The 23224-nt window shown below is 35.1% G+C and overlaps 1 protein-coding gene across 1 annotated transcript in view; it reads right to left on the minus strand.

Moving 5' to 3' along the window:
• The window catches only part of PMS1 (PMS1 homolog 1, mismatch repair system component), a 107801-nt gene that overhangs the window by 48771 nt on the left and 35806 nt on the right, over nt 1-23224 (minus strand). Inside the window, 1 exon segment of the mRNA XM_074215503.1 lies at nt 16347-16510. Coding sequence (XP_074071604.1) covers nt 16347-16510 — 164 coding nt within the window.

The following is a 23224-nucleotide window of genomic DNA, read 5'->3' on the forward strand; positions in this document are numbered from 1 at the left end:
TGAAACAACATACCAAAACCTATGGGATTCACTCAAAGCAGCTCTCAGGGGATATATTATAACTTTAAATGCTTACATGAATAAATTGGAGAAAAAGGAAATCAATGAAGTAAACATACAACTTAAAAAATTAGAGAAAACAAATTAAAAATCCTGAATTAAATACAAAATTAGAAATTCTAAAAATTAAAGGAGAAATTAATAAAAGCAAAAGCAAAAAAACTATTGAATTAATAAATAAAGCCAAAAGTTGGTATTATGGAAAAACCAATAAAATTGATAAACCCCTGGTCAATTTGATTCAGAAAAAGAAAGAAGAAAATCAAATTGCTAGTATCATAAATGAAAAAGGTGAACTCACCACCAATGAGGAGGAAATTAAAAGTAATAATCCGAAATTATTTTGCCCAACTCTATGCTAATAAATTTGATAATCTAAGTGAAATGGATAAATATTTACAAAAATATAAGTTGCCCAGGTTAAATGAAGAGGAGATTAAATACCTAAACAACCCAATCTCAGAAAAAGAAATTCAACAAGCCATCATTGAACTCCCCAAGAAAAAATCTCCAGGGCCTGATGGATCCACAGATGAATTCTACCTAACATTTAAGGAACAATTGGTTCCAATTCTATATAAACCCTTTGGAAAAAATAGGGAAAGATGGAACTCTGCCTAACTCTTTTTATGAAACCAATATGGTGCTGTTACCTAAACCAGGAAGAGTTAAAACAGAGAAAGACAATTATAGACCTATTTCCCTGATGAATATAGATGCAAAAATCTTAAATAAAATCTTAGCAAAATGAGTACAAGTTATCACTAGGATAATACACTATGATCAAGTAGGATTTATCCCAGGAATGCAGGGTTGGTTCAATATTGGGAAAACTGTTAGTATATTCAATTGTATCAACAACAAACCTATCAGAAATTATATGATCATATCAACAGATGCTGAAAAAGCTTTTGACAAAATACAGCATCCATTCCTACTAAAAACACTAGAGAGTGTAGGAATAAATGGACTTTTCCTTAGAATAATTAACAGTATCTATCTGAAACCATCAACAAGTATTATATTCAATGGGGAGAGACTAGAGGCATTCCCAATAAGATCAGGAGTGAAACAAGGGTGCTCATTATCACCACTACTATTCAATATTGTATTAGAAATGCTAACTTCAGCAATTAGAGAAGAAAACAAAATTGAAGGAAATAGAATGGGGAAGGAAGAGACAAAACTCTCATCTTTGCAGATGACATGATGGTCTACCTAGAGAATCCCAAGAAATCATCCAAAAAACTACTGGAAACAATTAGCAATTTTAGCAAAGTTGCAGGTTATAAAATAAACCCTCACAAATCCTCAACTGTTCTATACATGTCTAGCAAGGTATACAGCAGGAAGAGCTAGAAAGAGAAACCCCATTCAAAGTAACCTCAGACAATATAAAATACTTGAGACAGACTCAGAAAATTTTTTAAAACAATTATAAAACACTTCTCACACAAATTAAATCAGATTTAAATACCTGAGCAAATATCAACTGCTCATGGATAGGTAGAGCTAATATAACAAAAATGACAATTCTACCAAAACTAAACTACCTGTTTAGTGCCCTACAAATCAAAATTCCAAAAAATTACTTTAATGAGTTAGAAAAAAAATTGTAAGTAAATTCATATGCAGAAATAAAAAGTCAAGGATTTTCAGGAGCTTAATGAAAAAAAGTGCAAAAGAAGGGGGCTTAGCCCTACCTGATCTAAAATTATACTATAAAGCATCAGTCATCAAAACTGTTTGTTATTGGCTAAGAAATAGATTGGTGGACCAGTGGAATAGACTAGGTGTAAAAGCAGGAGACAATTACAGTAATCTGCTGTTTGATAAACCAAAGAGTCCAGCCATTGGGATAAAAACTCCCTCTTTGATAAAAACTGCTGGGATAATTGGAAGTTAGTATGGAAGAAACTTAGGTTAGATAAACATCTAACACCCTTTACCAAGATAAGATCCAAATGGTTACAGGACTTAGACATAAAAAAAAAATACTATAAGCAAATCAGAAGATCAAGGACTAGTGTACCTGTCAGATCTAGGGAAAGGGGAGCATTTATGACTTAGGAACAGTTGGAGAACATAACCAAAAATCAACTAGACAATTTCGATTACAATAAATTAAAAAGCTTTTGCACAGATAAAACCACTGTAACCAAGATCAAAAGAAATGTAATAATTTGGGAAATAATCTTTACAACTAATGATTCTGACAAAGGACTCATTTCTAAAATATACAGAGAACTGAGTCATATTTATAAAACAAAAAGCTACTGCCCAATTGACAAATGGTCAAAGGATATGCAAAGGCAATTTACAGATGAGGAGATCAAAGCAATCCATAGCCATATGAAAAATTGCTCTACATCATTACTTATTAGAGAAATGCAAATTAAAGCTTCTCCAAGGTACCACCTCACACCTCTCAGATTGGCCAATATGACCAGGAAGGATAATGATCATTGTTGGAAGGGTTGTGGGAAATCTGGGACACTATTACACTGCTGGTGGTGGAGCTGTGAACTCATCCAACCTTTCTGGAGAGCTATTTGGAACTATGCCCAAAAGGCAACAAAAATGTGCATACCCTTTGACCCAGCAATACTACTACTGGGTCTATACCATGAAGAGATGATGAAAAAGGGTAAAAACATCACTTGTACAAAAATATTTATAGCAGCCCTGTTTGTGGTGGCAAAGAATTGGAAATCAAGTAAATGTCCTTCAATTGGGGAATGGCTTAGCAAACTGTGGTATATGAATATCATGGAACACTATTGTTCTATTAGAAACCAGGAGGGACAGGATTTCAGGGAAGCCTGGAGGCATCTGCATGAACTGATGCTGAGTGAGATGAGCAGAACCAAAAAAAACACTGTATACCCTAACAGCAACATGGGGGTGATGTTCAACCTTGAAGGACTCGCTCATTCTGTCAGTGCAACAATCGGGAACAATTTTGGGTTGTATGCAAAGGAGAGTACCATCTGTATCCAGATAAAGAGCCATGGAGTTTGAACAAAGTTCAAGGACTAGTCCCTTTAATTTAGAAAAAAAAACAGATTATCTCATTGTCTGATCTTGTTACCTCTTAGACTTCTTGTCTCTTCCTTAAGGATATGATTTCTCTCTCATCACACTCAATTTGGATCAATGTACAACATCGAAACAAAGTAAGGACTGACAGATTGCTTTCTGTGGTGGGGTGGGGGGAGGGAAGTAAGATTGGAGGGAATAATGTAATATCTTTATTAAAAAAATTTTTTAAAAAAAAGGAAGGACTGGGGGAGGGCAAGTAATAAATTTCTCCCAAAGCTTCTCTTTATAGAGCTCTCAGAATTTAATAGCCATTTCTTCATTTTACATCAGCTGCTATGCTGTTTCCAGCATACCATGCATCCACACCTAGCATTCTCAGCTTCCCATGGTGTACTGTCTTCCCTCAGGAGACTGTAAATTCCTTGAGGGCAGGAACATTGTTTTATTTGTATCCCAAGCGCTTATTGGCCTGGCACCTAATAAGTTCTTAATAAATTCTTACTATTAATTTTTATGCTTCTGCCAGACTATTTAGTTGCTGAAGGATATATCTAACGCCTATTTTTAAAAATTTTCTTAATGTTTTATATTCCCCAACTACAAGCAAAAATTTTATAATATTTGGGTTTTTTCAAATTTTGAGTTCCAAATTCCTTCCCTCCTCTGATATAGTAAGCAATATTATATAGGTTATACATGTAAAATCATGTAAAACATTTCCTTATTAGTCATTTTATGGAAGATATCCTAAACCTCTCCTAGCCTGCCCCCTGCAAAAAAAAAAGTGAAAAATCATATGCTCTGCATTCAGATGCCATCAGTTCTTTCTCTGGAGGCAGATAGCATTTTTCATCATGAGTCCTTTGAGATTGTCTTGGATGACTGTAGTGCTGAAAATAGCCAAGTCATTCACAGTTGTTCATCATAAATTATTGCTATCACTGAGTAATGTTCTCTAGTTCCTGCTCACTTCACTCTGCATCAGTTCATGTAAGTCTTTTCAGGTTCTTCTGAAACAATTCTGATCATTTTAAATAACACAATAGTATTCAATTACAATCATAAAATAAAACTTGTTCAGCCATTCCCCAATTTCCTAACTAAAATCCCTCTTTCTATAGAAGTTTTCTCAAACTCCTTAATTTCAATCCCTTCCCTTTGTTAATTATTTCCTATTTATCCTGTTTGAAGCTTATTTTGTATAGACTTATTTGCATGCCCTCTCCTTGAAGGCAGGGGATATATTTAATGTTTTCTAGATTTACTAATTGAAAGAGATCATCCAGAGCATGTGGGTAGGTCTCCTGTAAAGGATTTACAGGAGGAAATAAATAACAGTCATACAATAAGAGAAGGTATGATTGGAATGGGACCTGGAACACTGGAGGGAGTACCCATATCAACAAGATCTCAGATCCATTAAAAAATTATCAAAATAAGTTTGGGTATTACAAAATAATGTGGTTTGGGAGTATCAGAAAGTTATTTTCCAGTTTTAAAGTTCATATTATACTTAAAAAGCTCCTTGAGGGCAGGGAATATTTCCATTTTGTACAAGAATCCCTAATTGCTAGCACAGTATTAGCTTTATGGTGGATTTTAATAAATACACGTTGATTGATATTGCCATAAGCTTGGATTAGATTACAATATGTACCCTAATTATTAAGTAATTTAAATTTGTACAAAATCTTGCAAAAATATACTTATCGGTAAGAGTTCTAAATCATATCAATGTTCCTTGAACAGTATCATTTTTATCTTTAAGAGAAGAGAAATTAATCTTGGGTTATCTTTTCTTCTGTTTAAATCTTTCTTATTTCTTAATCACAAATCATTTCTTCCTTAAAGACAGTCTTTTCCCTTACAGTTTTGCACTACTTAGCTCACAGAGCTGTAAATAGAAAAACAACTGTAATAAAACATAAATCATTCCATAACAAAATTTTATTACTCTACCTATCTATGAATATCATTCTTCTAATACTTTTTATTGCACTTTACTTTATTGACTATATTTTAATAGTGCTCAGTCCATTTTTCTCTACTTCACTTTTTGACCCTCAAATTTTATTATTGATTATACTCAATCAAGATGTAATAAGATTATTTATATTAGAAAGATGGATCTCTAGTCACCAGAATATTAAAGAATCACTGAATAATGAGCACAACGGCATCTGTGGGATTATTATTTCATTTTATCTGACAAAAATAAATATAATAAAGGACAAAGACATAGAATTTACTCATAGTTCATGTGCTTGTTTGATTATCTCAATAATCAAGAGGCAGTATGCTAAAAGGGAAAAAGAACTAAAGAAAAAATAAGGTTTTTCTCCCTTCTCTATATTCACATGGCAACTATTATTCAGGTTCTATCACTTATCACCTCTACTGCTACAATAACTTCTTTTCCATGCATACCTTTATTCTTAATTCTTTTCTTTTGTCTTATTGCTATTGTTAGCATTCATAGAACTGTATCAAATAACACTGAGGAGAGTGGCCAAGCTTACTTCATTCCCATATTTAACTAAAAAGGTTCAAGTATATTCCCATTACTTAAGATGTTTGCTTTTGTTTTCATATGATTTGTTTTTTTAAAAGGTCCTTCTAGGCCTATACTTTATGGAGTTTTTAGCATAAAAGAATGCTGTATTTTGGTTCTAATATGAATAATTATGTTGATTGCTTTCCTAAGGTTCAGCCATCCTTTCTCCCTGATATAAATCTCATTTGATATCATAATGAATGAATTCTTAGATCAATCAGTGTTCTTTTTTAATAATAGGATTTTCTTTAAAAACTATCAAGTCAATCTTCATTGATGATATTGGCCTAGAGTTTTCTGTGTTTTATCCTTCCCTAATTTAGGCATTTGGAGAATATTTGCCTTATAGAAGGATTCTGATAGAGTTCTTTTCTTTTTCAATAAAGAGAATAATTTGGATAATATGGGTATTAATATTTTTTAAAAGTCAGATAGATCAGGGGCAGCTAGCGGAAAGGAACACTGGCTCTGGAGTCAGGAGGATCTGAGTTCAAATCTGACATCAATCTCCAGCTGTATGATCTTGGGCAAGTCTCTTAACCCCACTGTCTTACATAATTTTTTTTTAAAAGTCTGACGGGGGGCAGCTAGGTGGCATAGTGGATAAAGCACAGGCCCTGGAGTCAGGAGTACCTGGGTTCAAATCTGGTCTCATACACTTAATAAATACCTAGCTGTGTGGCCTTGGGCAAGCCATTTAACCCCGTCTGCCTTGCAAAAACCTAAAAAAAAAAAAGTCTGACAGGGAGTGGCTGGGTGGTACAGTAGATGGGAGCACTAGCCTTGGAGTCAGGAGTACCTGAGTTCAAATCCAACCTCAGACACTTAATAATTACCTAGCTGTGTGGCCTTGGGCAAGCCACTTAACCCCATTGCCTTGTAAAAACTTAAAAAAAAAAGTCTGACAGAAATCTCCTTTGAATCTGTCAGGCCCAGGAGTTTTTCTTTTGTAGCTATTAATCTATTTCCTCTTCTAGAATTGGATTATTTGTTCTCTCTCTCTCTCTCTCTCTCTCTCTCTCTCTCTCTCTCTCTCCTCCCTCTTTTGATATTTTGAATGTTTCATATTTTTAAGGTATCCCTTTATTTCTTTTGTGTTGTCAGTTTTGTTAGCATTTAACAGGATACAATATGTTCTGATTATTCTTTTTTGTTTCTTCTTGTTCTGCTGTGATTTCACATTGCATATTTCCTATTTTATTGATTTTCTATCTTTTCCTTTTAACCAGATTAGCAGTGGTTATCAATCTTTAGAAAGAACTAGCTTTCACTTTTATTATATATATTTTACTTCTAATTGTTCCTATTTTTACTCATTTTTAATCTCTTGTGCTTATTTTGGATTTTTGTGCTTATTTTGGATTTCTTTACTTATTACCTGTTTCAAAAAATGCACATTAAATTAATTATTCTTCTCTTTTTTTTAATTTTGTTTATGCATGATAAGAATACAATCTTCCCTGGAACTGAGATGACAGAGTAAAGGCAGGGACTCACCTGAACTCTCCCCCAAGCCCCTCCAAATACCTTTAAATAATGACTTTAAACAAATTCTAGAGTAGAAGAACCTAAACAAATTCTAGAGTACAGAACCCACAGAAAAAGGGAATGAAACGATTTTTCAGACCAAGACAACTTAAAGGATCAGCAGGAAAGGTCTGAGGCACCAGGGTAAGAGAGGGTTACAGTCCAACTCAAGTCACACCAATATAGACCAGACCACAGCAAACCAGGAGCAGATCTTAGGGTGATTGAATCAGTAGTAGTAGTGGTGATTTCCAGATCTCTCAGCTCATAGATAGTAAGGGGATTGGACAATGGGTCAGAAAGAGATTTACAAGGGTACCTTTGCTGGCACCAGGAGCAGTACTCTACTGCATTGCCCATACTTGGATGTGGGTCATAGTCCTGGGTCTTAGTCCTAGTGAGAGAAGGAACACTACCACTGCAGAGCTTACAGACAGCACGGGAAAACGGACCCTTGGTCACAGTTCCAGGGTTGAGAAGAGTATTTGTGGTTGCTTACTAACTAGTGCCCACTATAGAAAAATAGGAAACAATACTATCCCTAGATCATGCCACTGTGGAAGAGTCAAAGACTTACAGGTCCCCAGAATGAACTTTGAAAAAATTGCACAGGGCAGTTAGGTGGTGCAGTGGATAGAGCACCAGTCCTGGAGTCAGGAGGACCTGAGTTCAAATCTGACCTCAAACACTTAATACTTACTTAACTTTTTACCCTTGGGCAAGTCACTTAATCCTATTGCCTTGCAAATCCCCCCCCCAAAAAAAGGGAAAAAAAAGAACTGCACAAAAATCCTAAAACTGAAACAGTGCCCCCTCCACTTGGGAAGCACAGTCCTACTTTAGCATAGAGTTTAAAACCAAGAAATAGGCTGGAAAATGATATAAAAATATTCTGACTGTAAAAGTTACTCTAGTGGTGAGGAAGATCAAAACACACACACTCAGAAAAAGATAAGTCAAAATTTCTGCATCCAAAACCTCAAAATAAAATATGTATTGGTCTCAAGCTAAGGAAAAGCTCAAAAAAGATTTGGAAAATCTAGTAAGTGAAGTAAAGAAAAATTGGAAAAGAGAAATAAGAGTGATGCAAGAAAATCATTAAGAGAGTCAATAGCTTTCTGTAAAGGACACACACACACACACCCAAAAGAAAACACCCTAAAAAAAAAGACTAGGCCAATTATCAAAGAAGCACCAAAATCCAAGGAAGAGAAAAATTCCTTGAAAAGCAGAATTGGTCAAATGGAAAAAGTTATACAAAATTTTTCACTGGAGAGAAAGAACTACTTAAGAATTAGAATGGGCTGAATCAAAAAATGAGTACAAACTCTCACTAAAGAAAATAATTTCTTAAAAGTCAGAATTGGACACATGGAAGCTAATGACTTTAGGAGATACCAAAATAAAAAGAATGAAGAAAACAGAATGCAAAATATGCAGAAAAAAGAATGCAAAAAAATATAAAATATCTCATTGTAAAAAGAGACTGGAAAACAGATCCAGGAGAGATAATTTAAGAATGAAAGGACTAGGGGCGGCTAGGTGGTGTAATGGATAAAGCACCGGCCTTGGAGTCAGGAGTACCTGGGTTCAAATCTGGTCTCAGACACTTAATAATTACCTAGCTGTGTGGCCTTGGGCAAGCTACTTAACCCCATTTGCCTTGCCAAAAACCTAAAAAAAAAAAAAAAGAATGAAAGGACTATCTGAAAGTCATGATCAAAAAAGGGCATAGACATCATCTTTCAAGAAATTATCAAGGAAATCTGCCCTTATATTCTAAAACCAGAAGGTAAACTAGAAATGGAAAGAATTCATTGAGCACCTTCCGAAAGAGATACCAAAATGAAAACTCCCAGGAATATTATAGCTAAGTTCCAGACCCCCCAGATCAAGAAGCAAATACTGCAGGTAGACAAAAAGAAACAATTCAAATACAGTGGAATTACAGTCAGGATAACATACACTGAACATTCTACATTGAAGCATCAGAGGACTTGGAATATGATATTTATGATATCATGGAAGGCAAAACAACTAGAAAGAGACAAAGATTTTCAGGTCTTTTATCCAATGAAAATGAAAATAAACTTTCTACAGGAAAAAATATATGTTCAATGAAATAGAGAATTTTCAAGCATTCCTGATGTAAAGATCAGAGCTGAACAGAAAAACCTGACTTTCAATTACAAGATACAAAAGAAACATATAAAGGCAAACAGGAAAGAGAAATGAGAGGGAACTCAGTAAGGTGAAACTATTTATAGTCCTACATGGGAAAATTAAATTTATAGAAGCTTACTCTTACCAGAATTAACTCAAAGAAGGAATAATATAAACACTCAATTGGGTGAAGAAATTTATCTTACCATTCAAGAAGGTAAGAAGGGAATAAAGAAAAAGGAGCACAGAAGGAGAGGCACATGTAGTTAATAGAAGGGAGGGCAGCTTGAGGGGTTGAAAGTCAAGGGCAAAACACTTTTGAGAATAGACAGGGTAAAAGGAGAGAGAGAGTAGGATAAAGACAAGGGGAACATTACTGTGAAAAAAATTTTTTACTGGGAATTTCTCTGACAAAAGACTTCATTTCTCAAACATACAGAAAACTGATCAAAAGTACAGATGAGCAAATCCTCAATGGATAAATGGTCAAAGAATATAAACAGAATTTTTTCAGACATAATCAGAGCTATCTGTAGACCTAAAAAAAGTTCTAAATTGCAATTGATGAAAGAAATACAAATTGAAACAACTCTGAGTTGCTACCTCACAACTGTCAGATTGGCTAATATGACAGAAAAGGAAAATTAGAAATGTTGGAGGGGATAAGGGAAAATTAAAACACCAATGTACTATGGTAAAGTATACTGATTCAGTATTCTGGAGAGCAGTTTGGTACTATGCCCAAAGGGCTATAAAACTTTTTTCTTTGTTTTTTTCATTAAAGATATTATTTGAGTTTTACAATTTCCCCCCCAATCTTACTTCCCTCCCTCCACCCCCCCTACAGAAAGCAATCTGTCAGTCTTTACTTTGTTTCCATGTTGTACATTGATCCAAATTGAGTGTGATGAGAGAGAAATCATATCCTTAAGGAAGAGACAAAAAGTCTAAGAGATAACAAGATCAGACAATAAATTATTTTTTCCCCTAAATTAAAGGGAATAGTCCTTGAACTTTGTTCAAACTCCACAGCTCTTTATCTGGATACAGATGGCACTCTCCTTTGCAGACAGCCCAAAATTGTTCCCAATTGTTGCACTGACGGAATGAGCGAGTCCTTCAAGGTTGATCATCACACCCATGTTGCTATTAGGGTGTACAGTGTTTTTCTGGTTCTGCTCATCTCACTCAGTATCAGCTCATGCAAATCCCTCCAGGCTTCCCTGAAATCCTGTCCCTCCTGGTTTCTTATAGAACAGTAGTTTTCACAGTTTGCTAAGCCATTCCCCAATTGAAGGACATTTACTTGATTTCCAATTGGCCACCACAAACAGGGCTGCTAGAAAAATTTTTGTACAAGTGATGTTTTTACCTTTTTTCATCATCTCTCTTCAGGGTATAGACCCAATAGTGGTACTGCTGCATCAAAGGGCATGCTCATTTTTGTTGCCAAAGGGCTATAAAACATACTCTTTGACCAAACAATATACCTTTGACCTCAACTAGATCTAAATCCCAAAGAAATAAAAAAAAAAACAAAAATGAAAAGGATCCATGTGAACAAAAATATTTATAGCAGCTCTTTTAATGGTGGCAAAAAAAACTGGAAATTGAGGAGATGTCTATCAATTGAAGAATGACTTTTGTATATGTTTATGATGGAATTCTACTGTGCTTTAAGAGATGATGAGCAAGCAGACTCTCAGAAAAACATAGAAAGGGGGCAGCTAGGTGGCACAGTGGATAGAGCACCAGCCCTGGAGTCAGGAGTACCTGAGTTCAAATGCGGCCTCAGACACTTAATAATTACCTAGCTGTGTGGCCTTGGGCAAGCCACTTAACCCCATTGCCTTGCAAAATCCTAAATAAATAAATAAATGAACAAACAGATAAATAAATAAATAAATGGCTGACTGAATGGATGAATAAGGCTTACATGAATTGATGCTAAGTGAAATGAGTAGAACCAGGAGAACATTATACACAGTAACAGTAATATTGTATGATAATCTACTAGGAGTAACTTATTCTCAACAATACAATAATTCAAGACAATTCTGTGGGACTTATAATGAAAGGTGTTGTGCATCTCCAGAGAAGAACCTAATTATAGATCAGGTTTTTTCTTAAATCTTGTTTTTTTTGGTCTATTTTCTTTCATAGAATGACTTACATACATATATGTTTTGAATCACTACACATGTAAAACTTATGTCACATTGCTTCTCTTCTCAATGGAGGGGGAGAGGGAGAGAATTTGGAATTCAAAATTTTTAAAAAGTTAAAACTTTTCACATGTAATTAGAAAAAAGTAAGATTGTAAAAAAATGAAATATTACTACCTTATTTTCAAATGATTATGGCACAGATTTTGGGACAATAAAAAAGACTAAAATACTCCCACTGAGGAATAATTTAATTCCTTTCCTGAATTTTAGTATGTTATTTCATTACTGTTTACTTTTACATAGTTATTCACTATTTCTAAAGTTTGTTCTTTCATCCACTCATTATTTAAGGCTTCATTGTTAAGTCTCCATCTTTTATTTTTGAAGTCCCTGAATCAATTTCTGCTTTAGTTGCATTAGGAATGTAAAGAATTTATCAACCATTCGAGGCTTTTTAAATTTCTTTGTAAAATCTCTTTGTCCAAGTAAAAATTGCATGTGGTAGAGAGATATATATGCAGATTCTTTTGCTGTCCAATTTAGAAGATGCCATAAATCTTTTTAATGCTGACTTCTAGACAAATTTAGCAATTTCTGTGTTTTCTCTTTTGTTATCTTTGGGTTAGAATTATCCAAAACTAAAAAAGGCATATTAAACTCTCCTGTCACAATTCTGTTTCTACTATGTCTTTTTGAAATTCCAGTATTGTTTCCTTTTTAAATATGAATGACAAAGCACTTGAAACATAGTTTTATTCATGATTTTGATTTGTCTACATTTTCTTTCAGCAAAATATTTCTTCGTTGATCCCTTTTATTTTTTGTAACGTTTGTTTTTGCTTTGTCCGATAGCATAATAGCAACTCTTGCTTCTTTTCAAGTTCATTCACTTGATGCATTAGACAAATTTTTCTATTTCCTTAATTTTATTTTGGCTGTGTTTTTGTTTTTAAAACAACAGAATAAAGGATTTTTTTTTCTTATCCAAGCTGTCATTCTTTTTTGTTTTATTGAACTATTTAACCCATTCACATTTTTATTTTAAATGTATTTATTTATTATTTTATTTTTTCCTAGTTATACGTAAAAATAATTTTCCTTCCACCTCATCCCCATTGAGAAAGCAAGCATTTTGATATAGATTATAAATGTATAGTCATACAAAACATTTTCATAATAGTCATACTGTAAAAGAAAACACAGACTCACTACCCTGCAAAAGAAACTGCAAGAAAAATAAAGTTTTAAAAAAGTATGCTTCAATCTGCATTCAGATCCATCAGCTTTTTCTCTGGGGATGGATAGTATTCTTCATCATAAGTCTTTCAGTATCCTGTTCATTATATTGCTGAGAAAACTAAGTCATTCATACCTGATCATTCTACACTACTGCTGTTTCTTTATATACAGACCATTTCACTTTGCATCAGTTCATGTCTTTTCAGGTTTTTCTGAAAGCATTCTTCTCATCATTATTTATAGTGGAATAGTATTCCATCATTTTGTTCTGAGAACAATGGTAATTTTTGAGATTTCATTGTAAGATAACTTACAATGTTCCATGGTAAGTTATACCCCTCCATTCAGGACCCCCTCATCTGTTCTATAACCTCTCTTTTTGACCATTTTCCCCCTACATTTGCCTGAAAATCTCCCTGTTTACTGCTTTCCTGCTCCCAACAGTGCCAATTTCCCCTAAAGATGCCAAATCCCCATCCTTAGACAAGAACACCTTTTAAGGCATCAAATTCCCTAGTCCTCAATCAGTGCAAGGTTTTCATTTCCCTTGACTCATGGGAATATGTACAAGTGAAACTCTTCTCATTCCAAAGTAAAGACCCCTTCCTTTCTTCCCCTCTTCAAAATTTCCCCTTTCTCCTGACCCAGTCCCCTGTAGGTCCTTTTCTTTCTGAAAACACAGTGGTCACCTTCCCCTCAATGTTAGTTCGTGATTTGATCCTAGTACATCACTCACTACTCCCTTTTTTCTCTCCTCTTCCTTCATGTACCCTCTCTTACTTTTCATTGCTATCTTTCATTGCTATACACCTTCAACCCCTGACTCTTTCCATACACTTAGAGAGAAGTCTCTTACTGGTCTTTCTGTTGTCACTCTGTGGTTGTTGCTGTTTGCATTTATTCAATCCTCTACATTTCTGTTGTTTAGCATATTAGCATATTCATATAATCTCTTCAGTTCTGGTTTTTCATTCTAAGAATGTTTTAAACTCTTCTTTATTATTGAACATGCATCTTTTATCCTGCATGGTTAGGCTCAGATTTGCAGGAATAAGTTACCTTGGCCTGCAACCTGGATTCCAATGCTTTTCAGAACATAATATTCCATTCTCTCCTCCTTTTTCTAGTAGATTCAGAATAGTCTTGAGGGAACCAATTATCCTTTCCTTGATGGCCTGCAGAAATTGTTTTCAAACTGAATTGTTACATTTAACCAAGAGTATTGGAGTTTGCAGACTTGGCGTTCTATTTTATCCCCCCTCCCCCCCGAGACAATCTATGTATTCTTTCAATTGGAATTTTATTTTTAATGTTCTGAAGTCCTAGGCAGTTCTCTTCTATTATCTGATTCAGTATAATTATTAAGGGTTTTTTCCCTATTTGTTCTTCTTTGAGACCAAAGATCCTTAAGCAACTCATGTTTTGATTTCAGTGAATATATTCAAGTTCTTTGCTTTTCTTCTAGATTGTTCTTAATTTCTGTGTAATGGCATCCATCTTTGTTCTCTCTTACATTTCTTTGGTGAAACTTGACATTAAAGATTCATTTTTCTGTTTTGCTAATTATTTTTGCTGTGCAGTATAACAATTCAGTTCCCATAATTCTCATTTCCCTTTTAAATAACTCAGAAACATGTATGGTTCTATGTCCTCCTTAATTACCATAGGGTCCTCTGTCTCAACAAGTGTTAGATCATATTCCTTCCTTTTGCAGTATTATTTACTAGATGGCTGAACTTGTTCACTAGATCTGGAGGTCATGTTTCCATTTGTTATTACTTTTTTCTTTTCATTTATCTATTTGTATTCAAGGTCTTTGTAATTGTTCTTCTTGGAATTTTTGGTACTTTTAGTTCTTCCCTCTTTAATTTTTCTAATTCCACTGTTTCTGATTCCCTCCTTTCTACCTGCTCCTTTGAATCTCAAAATAGTTCACCCATCTCCCACATTGGGCAAATTGTGATTCACCAACCTGGATCTTTGTCCCAACTTACTTTTAGGTTGTTAGAACTAGTCCCATCTGGATACTGTGCTCTTTCCTTAGGTATGAAAGAATGCTGAACACTCTCAAAAGCAGGGTGATCTGTCCTCAGACCTCTCCTGGTGATCTAACCCAATCCCTCAGTTTCTTATTTCTCTTTCTCAGCATCAGAAGTTTTGTTTCACTGGAAGTTCTAAGTTTTCCAGCACTGATGCTTCCAGGTTTCAGTCTCTAGCAAGCTTTTACTTCTGAAGGGCTGTGGCCAACCTGACTGTTGTGGTCTCAGAAAACTTCCCGCAACCTGCAGCTGGGGATCTCTACAGCAGTAAAAAGAAGGAAGGAACCCTCTTCTGGGGGGGGGGGGGGGGAGAGTTTTGATGTAAACCTGTGTCATATTATGCTAGTAGGGGTCTTGTTACTGGTGGCATAAGAGGGGAAGGGTATTCAATGAGCTCAGTCAGTAAGAATGGGCTCCTAGGTTTATATTTTCTTTTGGATTCTGAGTGTCTTACACCACAAAAACAGCTCCAGTTACTTCATCTTTGCTGCAAAATTTCTGCTTTGGAAAGGTTTGAGAGGACATAAGGATTGGAGAACATGTGTTGCTTTCACACAACCAAGCCTTGCAATAGCTCAAATAACTCCCTGCTTTGAGTCTGCCCTTTGTTCCAGCTCCCCTCCATGCAGTTTGTAAAGTAATTTTTTTAACGTACTCATTTGACCACGACATTTTTCTACTCATTACACCCTAGTGGTTCCCTCTTACTTTTGGGATGAAATATAAACTGCTGTGTTTGACATTTAAAATCCTTCACAATCTGGCCCCAATCTACCTTTTCAATATTATATGTTACTCTAATTAACAAATTCTATGATTTAGCAAAATTGACTTTATCTCTGATCTTCACACATAGTAATATATCTTGTTTCACTGTGCCTGACCACTCATTCTTGAACTGTATTCTCTCCTCACCTCCATTTCAGAGAATACCTAATTTACTTCAAAACTGAATTCAATGGACACATGAAGCCTCTCTGATCATGTCATCCCTTTAAATATATATATATATATATATATATATATATATATATATATATATATATATATATATACACACATACACACACACACACACAATTTCATTTGTATATGTTGTCTTCCCTGATAGAATGTAAATTTTCTGAAGACAGGAACTGTTTTATTTTTGTCTTTGGAACCGCCAGGCCCAAGCACAGTGCCTAGAATATATTAAGAGCTTTACAAATGCTGGAAAATGGATCAGCATCTGTAGGTTAAATTATTACCCGAGTAGCCATTTTACCTCAGTGAAACCTTCCCTGATCTCTAGTCATTCAAATTATATTGTCCTTCCTAAATTTATCTTGCATTTACTATAACATGTCATGAAAACTAGGACATTGTGCTATTTTTTTTTTTTGGCCATATCTCCTCCTGATGCAGAGTAAACACAAATTGTTTTAAATTGTACAACTGATTCTCATAGAGAGAAATCACTATAAATGAAACTGGGTATAAATGATGGACTATCCTGCACCATTCCTTTTAAAAACCACATTTCATAAATTATTTTACAAAAACCAAAAATCTTACCTTATTATGTGTGAAAATAATCCTCAATTCGGGCTTGAGAATGCCATAGGCTATAAGGAGATCTTGGATTTTTTTTAATTCATCCTTACATCTTTTAGCAGTTGAGTAAAATTGTTTTCTTACAGGTAGATTCTTAAATAGTTTTAATGCAGTTACAGTTGTACCTATAAGCAAAATATTAAAAAAAAAATCAACTCTCCCCAAAACAGTGCTAACAAAAGGCAAATTTTAACTACAATTCCACTGAAGAAATAATTTCATAGATTAAGTAATTTGAAAAATTTCCCTGGGTCAGATCTTTAGGAGATTTAAATTAAGTCTGGAGATTTGATATTCAAATTCTCAGTAACAAAAAGAACAAAACATAAAAATAATTAATAACTGAGAGATAATCATAAATGGTAAAACAACATGATGAAATTTCTGGGATAAAGTATTCCTAAAACAAAGGTATCCCTAAAAACAAACATTATCAAAATAGAAAAATGGAGAAATATTCATTTAAAAATTAGAATGTTAAGAATTAAACTCAAGATAAAAAAGGCAAAGATCTCAAAAATTAGTGAAGTAATTCAACTGTCATATAAAAGTCTATAAAGCTGATAATCAAAATTAAAAACTAATTCTTTGAAAAGACTCCATTTATTTGCCAAGGCAGACTCAAAAACTTTTTGAAAACAATTACAAAACACTTCTCAAGCAAATTAAATCAGATTTAAGTAACTGGGCAAACATCAACTGCTCATGGATAGGTCGAGCTAATATAATAAAAATGATAATTCTACCAAAATTAAACTACTTGTTTAGTGCTCTACCAATCAAAATTCCAAACAATTAATTTAATGAGTTAGAAAAAGTTCTAAGTAAATTCATATAGAGAAATAAAAAGTCAAGAATTTCCAGGGGATTTAATGAAAAAAAGTGCAAAAGAAGGTGGCTTAGCCCTACCTACTCTAAAATTATATTATAAAGCATCAGTCATCAAAACTGTTTGGTACTGGCTAAGAAATAGAGTGATGGACCAGTGGAACAGACTAGATGCAATAACAGGAAATGATTGTAGTAATCTGCTATTTGATAAATCCAAAGAGTCCAGCTATTGGGATAAAAATTCTCTCTTCAATAAAAAACTGCTGAGAAAATTGGAAGTTAATATGGAAGAAACTTAGATTAGACCAACACCTCACACCTTATACCAAGATAATATCCAAATGGATATAGGATTTAGACAGAAAAAAACAATGCTATAAGCAAACTAGAAGATCAAGGACTGGTTTACCTGTCAGATCTATGGAAAGGAAAGCAGTTCATGACTAAGGAAGAGATAGAGAACATCACTCAAAACAAAATGGATGATTTTGATTTTATTAAATTAAAAAGCTTTTGCACTGACAAAAACCACTGTAACCAAGATTAAAATAAATGTAGTAAACTGGGAAACAATTTTTACAATTAATGCTTCTGACAAAGGACTCGTTTCTAAAATATACAGAGAACTAAGTCAAATTTTTAAAAAAAAGGCATTCCCCAATTGACAAATGGTCAAAGGATATGCAAAGGCAATTTACAGATGAGATCAAAGCAATCCATAGTCATATAAAAAATTGCTCTAAATCATTACTCATTAGAGAAATGCAAATTAAAGCTTCTCTGAGGTACCATCTTATACCTCTCAGACTGGCCAATATGACCAAAAAGAATAATGATTATTATTGGAAGGGTCATGGGAAATCTGGGATACTATTACATTGTTGGTGGAGCTGTGAACTCATCCAACCTTTCTGGAGAGAAATTTGGAACTACACCCAAAGGGCAACAAAAATGTGCATACCCTTTGATCTGGCAATATCACTACTGGGTCTATACCCTGAAGAGATGATGAAAAAGGGTAAAAACATCACTTGTACAAAAATATTTATAGCAGCCCTGTTTGTGGTGGCCAAGAATTGGAAATCAAGTAAATGTCCTTCAACTGGGGAATGGCTTAGCAAACTGTGGTATATGTATGTCATGGAACACTATTGTTCTTTCTTTCTTTATTTATTTTTATTTTTTTAGGTTTTTGCAGGGCAAATGGGGTTAAGTGGCTTGCCCAAGGCCACACAGCTAGGTAATTATTAAGTGTCTGAGACCGGATTTGAACCCAGGTACTACTGACTTCAGGGCCAGTGCTTTATCCACTGCACCACCTAGCTGCCCCAGAACACTATTGTTCTATTAGAAACCAGGAGGGATGGGAATTCAGGGAAGCCTGGAGGGATTTGAATGAACTGATGCTGAGTGAGATGAGCAGAACTAGAAAAACACTGTACACCCTAACAGCAACATGGGTGTGATGATCAACCTTGATGGACTTGCTCATTCCATCAGTGCAACAATCAGGGACAATTTGGGGCTGTGTGCAATGAAGAATACCATCTGTATCTAGAGAAAGATCTGTGTAGTTTGAACAAAGACCAAGGACTATTAACTTTAATTTAGAAAAAAAGAAACTGATATCTTATTGTCTGACCTTGCTAGCTCTTATATTTTATGTTTCTTCCTTAAAGATATGATCTCTCTCAACACATTCAATTTGGATGAATGTATACCATGGAAACAATGTAAAGACTGGCAAATTGCCTTCTGTGGGAGGTGGGGGGTGGCAAGTAAGATTAGGGGGAAAAATTGTAAACCTCAAAATAAATAAAATCTTTAAAATTAAAAAAAAGACTCCAAAAACTGACAAAATATTAGCCAACCTGATTAAAAAGAAGGCAGAAAAACAAATCAACAAAATAAAAAAAAGAACAAAGATTAAAATCACAATTGAACCAGAAAAAATAAAAAAAATTACTGGAACTCATTGTGATTTGAACAGAAGAGAAAAGGATTACACCAAATACTCCAAATAACAACACCAAAAGTAAAGATCCTACAAAAAAAAAAAATCTAATCTTAGGAATTGTAATAGGACCAGAAGAAAGGAATGTTTTTTAAAAAACCCCATAAACCTAATGAACTTACAGGAGAATTCTATCAAAGTTTAAAGAAAAATTAATATCTATAACTATAGGAATTATTTTCAAAAATTGGGAAATATATAAAATTCATTTATAAAGGAGACAAATATAATCCTAATACCTTAAAACAAGGAAACATAAAAGAAAGGAAACTTTAGAATAATATTGTTAATGAATATTTTTTAATTTTAATCCTAAACAAAAAACAAGAAATCTTTCATTATGATCAAATGAGATTTATAGTAGGAATACTAGTAAAATACAACATTAAGACAATAATCAACATAATTATATTTAAAAATCCAAAACTACATGATTATCTTCAGAGAAGAAAATAACTTTAATAACACATTAAAAATGATCTACCTAAAACCAAAATCAAATAAGCAATGAAAACACAGAAGTGAAATTATTTTTGCTTTTTTTTTAAATTTTATTTATTTTGAGTTTTATAATTTTTTCCCTTAATCTTCCTTCCCTTCCCGCCCAAGAAGGCAGTTTGTTAGTATTCACAATGTTTCCATGGTATATACTGATCGAATGTGATGAGAAAGAAATCACAGCTTTAAAAAAAGAAAAATAAAGTATAAGATAGCAGAATTACATAGTAAGATAATAGGTTCCCCCCCCCCAAAAAAAATTAAAGGAAATAGTCTTTGGTCTTTTTTTTTCAAACTTCATGATTCTTTCTCTGGATCCAGGTGGTATTTTCCATTGTAGATACCCCAAAATTGTCCCTGATAGTTCCACTGTTGGAATGAGCAAGTCCATTAAGGTTGATCATCACCCCCACGTTGCTGTTAGGGTAGTGTTCTTCTGGTTCTGCTCATCTTGTTTAGCATCAGTTCATGCAAATCCTTCCAAGCTTCCCTGAATTCCCATCCCTCTTGGTTTCTTTCTTTCTTTTTTTTTTTTGCAAGTAAACTTTATTTAGTATTACTATTATTACAATAATTTTATTGTAAGAGTAAGCATAAACCCCCCTCCCCCCCAAAAACGAGAAACCTCAAGAATAGTGAAAGAGAGAGAGAAATGTACTTCAGTCTGTTTTCAGATTCCAGTGGCTGTCACTGTGGTGAGTTGCTTTCTTTATCATAAGTCCCCAGAGAAGTTGCTTCAATATTTTTCCCACAGGTACTATTACTAGCTGTACCTCCACTCTATTCCTCCCCACTCTAATTTATTCTATTGTTTCTCTCTCCTTTCATCCTGGCCCTATCCAAAAGTATGTTGTATCTGAGTACCCTCTCCCATGATCTTCCCTCTCTTCTATCATCTATTGGCCCCCCCTTCCCCCTTATCCCATCTCTTTCTTCTCATTTTTCTCTAGGGTAAGATGGATTTCCTCACCCTTTTAAGTGTGTATATATTATTTCCTCTCCGAGCTGTTTCTGATGAGAATGAAGGCTCACTCACCCTCTTGCCTTCCACCTTTCCACTCTATTGAAAAAGCTTTTTCTTCACTCTTATGTGCAATTTCTTAGCTTCTTCATCTCCTTTCCCTTCCTCCCAGTACTTTCCTTTATCACCCCATTAACTCCATCTTTTTACTATATTATACTATTATATTCTACTCCTTCCTGTGTCCTGTTTATATAGGCTCCTACTAACAGCTCTTATACATGAGAGTTCATATGAGTTATCAGTATCTTCTTCCCATGCAAGAATACAAACAGTTCAATATCATTAGGCTCCTCAGAGTTAGTCCTTCTCATCCACCCCCTCTATGATCCAACAGAGTCCTGTATTTGGAGATCAAATATTCTGTTCAGCTCTGGTTGTTTCAACAGGAAAGTTTGAAAGTCCCCGTTTCACTGAAAGTCCATCTTTTCCCCTGAAAGAGGATGTTCAGTTTTGCTGGGTAGTAGATTCTCAGTTGTAAACCAAGACTTTTTTCCTTTCGGAATATTGCATTCCAATCCCTATGAGCCCTTAATGTAGATGATGCCAGATCCTGTGTAATCCTGACTATGGAGCCTCAGTAGGTGAATAGTTTGTTTCTGGCTGCTTTTAGAATATTTTCTTTGATTTGGGAGTTTTGGAATTTGGCTATAATATTCCTGGAAGCTTTTCTTTTGGGATCTCTTTCAGGAGACCAGTGAATTCTCTCAATTTCTATTTTACCCTCTGCTTCTAGGATCTCAAGGCAATTTTGCTGTATTGTTTCTTGAAAAATGAAAAATGAAGTCTAGGCTCTTCTCCTGATCATGGCTTTCAGATAGCCCAATAATTTTAAAATTATTTCTTCCGAATCTGTTTTAGAAGTTAGTAGTTTTTCCAATGAGATATGTCACATTTTTTTTCTAATTTTGGGCTTTTTTTTGGAAGTTTTATTTCTTCCTGATTTCTTGCAAACTCATCAGCTTTCTTTAGTTCCATTCTGCATTTGAAGGAGTTATTTTCTTCAGAGAGCTTTTTTATCTCCTTTTCCAGCTGGCCAATTGTGATTTTTAAGGTGTTCTTCTCCTCACTTGCCTTTTGCTTTTTTCCATTAGACTTAAACTGGTGTTTAACATATTATTTTCTTCAGTATTTTTTTTGTATTTCTTTCACCAAGCTGTTGATTTGATTTTAATGATTTATCTGCATTGCTCTCACTTCTCCTCCCAATTTTCTTCCACCTTCCTTAATTGCTTTTCAAAGTCTTTTTTGATCTCATCCATAGTCTTAGAGCCCATTTTTCTGTTTCTCTTGGAGGTTTTGGATATAAAAGCTTCTATTTTGTTGTCATCTGAGTATGTGATTTGCTCTTTCATGGGACTAAAGTAATTCTCTATGGTCAAATTCTTCTTTTTTCTGTTGTTTACTCATTTCCTCTACCCAAGACCAATTTACAGCACTTCCAAGGCTTTGGGTTTCTTTCTTTCGAGGGGGACACCCCACTGGGAGCTTCACTCCTCCAAGGTCTTATGCTCTCTTGCCTATGCTTTGATATGGAGATGACACCCCCTCCAACTTCCCCCTGCCCTGGAGCTGTAAGGAGGAGTCCTGCTTGGCTACTTAGTATGCAAGCCCAAACTGCAACCTGGATCTGAGTGTAGACAAACAGCAGAGTTCTATCAGGAAGGAGAGCAGAGAAATCTCTGCAGTATTCCCTGACCCCCTTACTGTCTGTGGATTTTGCTCTGGGGGTACAGACTGGTTTCTCCAGATTCTTGCTGCAGATTCTGTGGACTGTGCTCCGCACTATACACTCATTCTGGTGTAGCAAAATTCTCTCCCCACCCCTTCAAGCTGTTCCGGGGATGCATTGCGACTGGGACTTTTTCCAACTCCTGGTCTCAGTAAAACCCACCTTGCCTGTGGAACGTCCAAGTTATCTTGGAATGGGAAAATGTATCACTCAGTCTTTCTGTGGGTTCTGCCCCTCTAAATTTTGGCTACAGTCATAATTTGACTTTTAGAATTTTTTTGGGGGGGGGGAGTTCCTGGGAAATGCTGCCTTCATGCTGCTGTCTTGGCTCCACCCCCCCTTGAAATTCTTATCTGTGAATTTCTGCTTTTTAAAAATATAATGTGGAGGGGCGGAGCCAAGATGGTGACATGAAGGGATCAGGTCTTAGGAGCTCTCTAATAAAAACTCATAAACTAAGGACTCTAACTAAACTTTCAAGAGACAGAACCCACAAAGGGACCCAGTGAGGCAGTTCTCCTACTCAAGGTAACCTGGAAAAGAGCAAAAAGGCTCTGCTCCCCGGGGTCGGAGGGGTGGCCCGCCAGAGCCAAAGAACTTCAGCCTCCCGTAGGAAGCCCCAGGGCACTGGGAGCCCCAGCTCACAGCAGCGGGGGAGTCTCCTGAGCTGCACCCCGGGGAGCACGGGGCACAAAGTGGGGGAACAGCAGGGGGACCTCTGCCAGAGCGAGCACGAGGAGCCC

Source organism: Macrotis lagotis, chromosome 1 (assembly GCF_037893015.1).
Source record: "Macrotis lagotis isolate mMagLag1 chromosome 1, bilby.v1.9.chrom.fasta, whole genome shotgun sequence".
Taxonomy (NCBI): Eukaryota; Metazoa; Chordata; class Mammalia; order Peramelemorphia; family Peramelidae; genus Macrotis; species Macrotis lagotis.